This window comes from Drosophila rhopaloa, unplaced genomic scaffold (assembly GCF_018152115.1).
Source record: "Drosophila rhopaloa isolate 14029-0021.01 unplaced genomic scaffold, ASM1815211v1 contig_3, whole genome shotgun sequence".
NCBI lineage: Eukaryota > Metazoa > Arthropoda > Insecta > Diptera > Drosophilidae > Drosophila > Drosophila rhopaloa.
In genome coordinates this window covers 10,262,380-10,268,418 of record NW_025335123.1, presented here as the reverse complement: position 1 = coordinate 10,268,418, position 6,039 = coordinate 10,262,380, and the positions used below count along the sequence as shown (strand labels likewise).

The 6,039-nt window shown below is 39.0% G+C and overlaps 1 protein-coding gene across 1 annotated transcript; it reads left to right on the top strand.

Annotated features, from left to right (window-relative positions):
• Window positions 1-350: 350 nt before the first annotated feature.
• On the top strand, window positions 351-919 carry LOC108049841. Its single transcript, XM_017131175.1, has one exon. It carries the CDS (start codon window positions 359-361, stop codon window positions 914-916), a length of 558 nt encoding a protein of 185 aa, XP_016986664.1. The 5' UTR covers window positions 351-358; the 3' UTR covers window positions 917-919.
• Window positions 920-6,039: the final 5,120 nt, after the last annotated feature.

Below are 6,039 nucleotides of genomic sequence, written 5' to 3'. Positions count from 1 at the left end.
TTATGGAAAATAATGAAATTAAGCTTAAGTCATTGAACTTCTTGGTAGCACTCGATTCAAAATGCGATTGTTATTGGCAGCACTTTTGCCAAATAAATATCGATAACATCATTAAAAAAGAATCGAATTAAATTCAACTCCCGGAATCTACTTTCCATGAATGAATATATACTAGAATCAAAAGACAATATATATCACAATTTGAACACATAATTAAATAAATAAAACTTGGAAGTATGGAGAATCGAAATGGACAACCCGGAACCCGGAACCAGGAGGAGTCGCACCTAGAGATGGACCTAGAGCTTTGGCGATAGCGATGCCATCCGAACTTTTCGGCCAATCACAGCCCGTCGTGATGGACAAGAGCCGTCTCCTAAAGGAGATTGCCCGGCATCCTGCCATCTGGGACACCCGGATCAACTTCTCCAGCCGGCGCGTGCAAATGCACCTCGGCTGGCTGGACGTGGCCAAGGTGATGCAGTGCAGCGTGGACGAGTGCCGGCGCAAGTGGAACGGGCTGCGGGGCAACTATCGCGCCGAGCTGCGTCGCCTGGGCAGAAGGCGATGGCGCCACTTCCGGGAGATGGAGTTCATGCGCGACGTCTTCTTCACGCCACCTTCATCGACCACGCAGGTGCGGCAGATGAAGCCCGTGCCGAACTCGGATTGCGGTCTGGCCTTCGACGTGGAGGAGAAACTATTCCACGTGGTGGACCGCCTGGAGCCCGGCTTCGACCTCGACGAGGAGATGGGCAGGCAATGGTGTTCCGACCACTGGATGTGGGACCTGGGCCTGGAGCTCTTCCTTTCCATGGACGCGACCCTCTTTCCCAGTCCGCCAACAACACCGCATCATCTGCCCACCTGGAAGACATCCACATCAGATAAGGACACATTCATTTCCAAGTCGTAACCAGAGACTGCATTTATTTTATATTTTTAAAAATTGCATGTGCCTTTTAAATGTCACTGGCATCCAACTGAATTTATAAAATAACATCCAATTATTTTAGACCACAGTGTTTTGCGTGTATTTGAAATCGAAACAAGGATTCTAAAGGAAGATTCTATGACCAGAAGCAAAGGAAACTTGGAGGTATATTTGGTAATTAAATTGTATCGTTTCTGCATTTAGTAATTATTAGAATTACTTTTGGTTCTTTGTTAAATAACCTTTTTAACACATATGGTTTTGGGTTTCTCATATAATTATTTTAATACGAAAAAGTTGTGTTGGATTGCGTAGAGGTTTTCGTAAATACTAAAAATATATTCGTGGTGAATGTAATGTACATACATATATGCAGTCGAAATATTTCAAAACTAATTATTATATACTCTTCAATTAACACTTTTCTAGCCTTTCTTGGCCTTGTTCACCTTGCTAACAAAATATATATAATATAACTTGTATAAATATATAAAATATATATATATATTTTTCCAACATATTTGGATTTGTTCCTAATAACTTTTACTGCCAATGCTATTTTATAAAAGTATTGCTATATTTTCCAGATGGATAATTTTTCAAGAGTTTTCCAAATCGGCCACGGGCTTACCAAAAAGAAAAAGGAACACACCTTAATTTGACCAATGATAGTAGAGCAATTAAAATTCCGGCTCGAGGCGCAAGTCTAAGCCACAAGATAAACAAAGCCGCAAAAGTTCAGTTCACTTCAAATTGGCTTAAGTGCTTACCGAAGGACCAGCCCCCTCCATTCGCACTCCATTCGGTCCTGATATCCTTGAGCTCAGGCGGCAGCATCCTCAACCTCTCTGATCCTTTCGGCTGACCGTAAAGATTCCTAATTACCCCCGGATGGACGGCGATAAAAATGTATCTATTAGTTTGCATTTGGCATTGTGCCGAGAGCCAAAGTTTGTCGGGCAAACAACATTTACATAAGCAATCGGTATCGCAATCTAGAGATCTGGAGATCGAGGACACAACCCTTTGGCTGCCGGGCTATGCAAATCGATTGGATTGTTTGATCCTGCGGTGTGCCCCGACTCCCGACTCCTGAGTCCTGAATCCTGAATCCTGACCTCTCGCATCCCTCGAAGAAAGTGCGAGTAGTTGAGTCTGAATTAGGATCCAAGATGACTTAAATATCTGCGCTCGACCGAAAACATTTTAAAGCACTGTCAGGACATTCGTTTGGCGCGCAAACCAACTCAAGATGTTGTCCTTAAAAGAGGGAGAGAGGAAGAGAGAGAGAGAGAGAGAGAGGCACTCACGTCACATTGATTAATCGTCCAGGACCTGAATTTTCTTACAGCCGTGAAATCAGAGCCTTTGACAAATACAAATAGTTGGCAATTTCCGCGCCGATCCTCCCCTGATCTGATCTGGTTTTGGGCCACTTCCACCTATTACTTATTGCTCACGTCATATGGGATTAGAGTCCTGTCCCTCGCAGGACTCTTCCCCTCCAGTGTGCTCCATTTATTGACAGTTGCGACTCATTCCGCTTTATTTCCCCGCCTCTATGCCTTATATCCTATATCATATAGCTCTTCCCCTGACATTGATTGAGTTCGCTCGGCATCTTGAACCTTGTCGTCTCACAGCTTCGCTAATGATCGTTATCAGTTTTGGGCACTCTCCAGAGATGGAGATCTTTCGATTTCACTCCATTAGAGCTCATTTTATTTCATTAACACTGCAAATTCAACAATATCACAAAGGGTCCAGAGTGTAAATCTCTGAAACATGAATATGGGATAGGTTTTCGTTTACAAATGAAATTGAAAACTCGAGACTTACTTAAAATACTTTGAAATTAGTACAATTTCTATTCAAAATATTTTAATTTAAAGTCGGTAAAATAATGTAGCAGGAGTCTTATGTTCTTCTTAAATAAAATAATATAAAGTTATTGATTATACACGTAATATTAGGTCACAAAAGTCAACATACCAGTTTAATATTCGGTAGCTGGGAAGAGTGTTTTAGAAGTGGCAAATAGATCGCGCAAACTCGCAGCTTTGCCACTTTTGGTTCCGTCAATTTCCGGCACTTAACCCTATTAGGCCGCCAATTGTTGTCCAATTTACAACGGCAACATGTGGCAGCACTTGAGTTGAACTCCTTCAACTTATTTTTCTGCTTCTATTTAGCCTTGCCTCCTTAGATCCTGATACCCCGGCACTCTCCCCCGCTAAACGCTGTCTGCACTGAAATAAATATAAGGTGATACTCGCGATTAAGTGTTACATTTTGATTGTTTCAATCTAATAACTTAGCAAGAGCATAATTATCGTTTCGATAAATATTTTTAAATATATCCATTTTTAATTTAACAAATTTGTAATTGATTAAAATAATTTATTTTAAATATTTAAAAAAATATATCCATTTTTAAATTGACAAATATTAAATTGATTAAAATATTTTTTTTATTTGTAGTCATAAGTTTTACATCATTAAAAGTATAAATGTCACCTGATATCTTAACCAAATTTAGATAGGACAAAAAACATGAAAAACTTTAAATTCTATTTAAATCCAATATTTAGTTCCCATTCCTGGATTTGTTTTGGATTTAAAACACTTGCTTTCCTTCTTCACATTAAGAGCTTAATTTAAATATCAATTATAGCTCTTTTATTTGTTAGGGACAATATAACAATATCATATATGTATTTTTGATGCTTATTTGAATTTACTTTTTATCCAGTTTAATCTGGTTTTCCACTGAAAAATAAGTCAAAGTGCAATGTATTTCAGTGTATAATTGCGTTGGTGTTCGCGACGACAGCTGTCGCCCTCCTCATCCGCCGACGCATGCCACGATGCGATTTTGTGTCCTTTTTCTTGGGCCTGCTCCTTGTCCTTATCCTTATTCCGATTCCCATTCCCATTCCCATTCGTCCTTTTGTGTTTGCAGTTGACTCGTGCTCGGTATTCTCGCGTCTTCCCTTTTGGCGCACTTTTCGAAAAGGTGTTTTTGCGCCTGCGCCTGCTCCTGCCCGAGATCTTGATCCTGATCCTGTTCTTATGTGACATTTGGCAAGAGAGAGGGAGGCCGGCAAATCAGAGTACACCTCCACCTCCACCTCCACTCGAGCTCGGTTCGGGATTCAGTTTCTCGGGCAGCTGGTTGGACTCAATTGAGCAGAGCAAATGAAAAGCGGAGGCAGCAGTAGCAGTCCAACAATGGATCAATGCATCGCATCCGATCTGCGACAGGAGCGAAAACAAGGACCATGAACAGGAACGGGACAAAACAATGGCCAGGGTCCAAAGGTATTTACCTAAAGGCATTTAATAGATATCTAACAACGCCAAAAGCAACAGCCCACTCACATACCTAAAATATTTATATATACTTCATGGTAGAATTCATAATGAAAGCCCTTATTTTGATAACTGAAACCGCATCTCAGCTCATTAGGTAAAAATGGCATAACATTTCTTATCAATTTTTGTTTTTAATTTTTTTTTTGTTTTTTGGGATTTGGTAATATTTAAATACTATGAAATTTCGGTTTTAATTAAATTAAGATCGGACATCTATATCATATAGCTCCCATAGGAAAATGAAACTTTTATTTTGCTGATTTTCTGTTTATCAAAATATTCCTTTGAGATATAGTTTTGTCAAAATCGGAAAACAATTATTATTATTAATATAGGCATAGAAATCGGAATGTTTTGTAATAACTGCAAGGGTATATAAACTTCGGCTTGACGAATTTTACTTCCTTTCTTGTTATTTATAATCTTAAAGCTACAAACAAAAAATGCTGAGAAAAAAAGGACATCATTTAAATTCAAATTTATAGATTAACAAGAAAGGAAAGCTAACTTCGGGCGGAGCCGAAGTTGATATACCCTTGCAGAATACTCTGTAAATTATATTCTCCAAAATTATTCATATGATGCATTCTTAATACTCATAAAAAATCCGAACTTCCTAACTTTAACAACAACAAAGTTATGGCATTTCCAATCGTTCAGTTATATGGCAGCTATAGGATATAGTCGGCCGATCCTTATGAAATTTGGTAGGTCGGATTGATTGGCCAAAAATAAAATCCATAGAAAATCCCAACTTCCTAACTTTACAAACACCAAAGTTATGGCATTTCCGATCAATCAGTTATATGGCAGCTATAGGATATAGTCGGCCGATCCTTATGAAATTTGGTAGGTCGGATTGATTGGCCAAAAATAAAATCCATAGAAAATCCCAATTTTCTAACTTTACAAACACCAAAGTTATGGCATTTCCGATCAATCAGTTATATGGAAGCTATAGGATATAGTCGGCCGATCCTTATGAAATTTGGTAGGTCGGATTGATTGGCCAAAAATAAAATCCATAGAAAATCCCAACTTCCTAACTTTACAAACACCAAAGTTATGGCATTTCCGATCAATCAGTTATATGGCAGCTATAGGATATAGTCGGCCGATCCTTATGAAATTTGGTAGGTCGGATTGATTGGCCAAAAATAAAATCCATAGAAAATCCCAATTTTCTAACTTTACAAACACCAAAGTTATGGCATTTCCGATCAATCAGTTATATGGCAGCTATAGGATATAGTCGGCCGATCCTTATGAAATTTGGTAGGTCGGATTGATTGGCCAAATATAAAACCCATAGAAAATCCCAACTTTCTAACTTTACAAACACCAAAGTTATGGCATTTCCGATCAATCAGTTATATGGCAGCTATAGGATATAGTCGGCCGATCCCGGCCGTTCCGACTTATATACTGCGTGCAAAGGAAAGAAGGGTGTGTGCAAAGTTTCAATCCGATAGCTTTAAAACTGAGAGACTAGTTTGCGTAGAAACAGACAGACGGACAGACGGACAGACGGACAGACGGACATGGCTATATCAACTCAGGAGGTGATCCTGATCAAGAATATATATACTTTATAGGGTCGGAGATGTCTCCTTCACTGCGTTGCACACTTTTGACCAAAATTATAATACCCTCTGCAAGGGTATAAAAAGCCACAATCATCTTACATCTTTCCTTAAAAGTTAATTATTGTTTCACATATTTTATTTAGC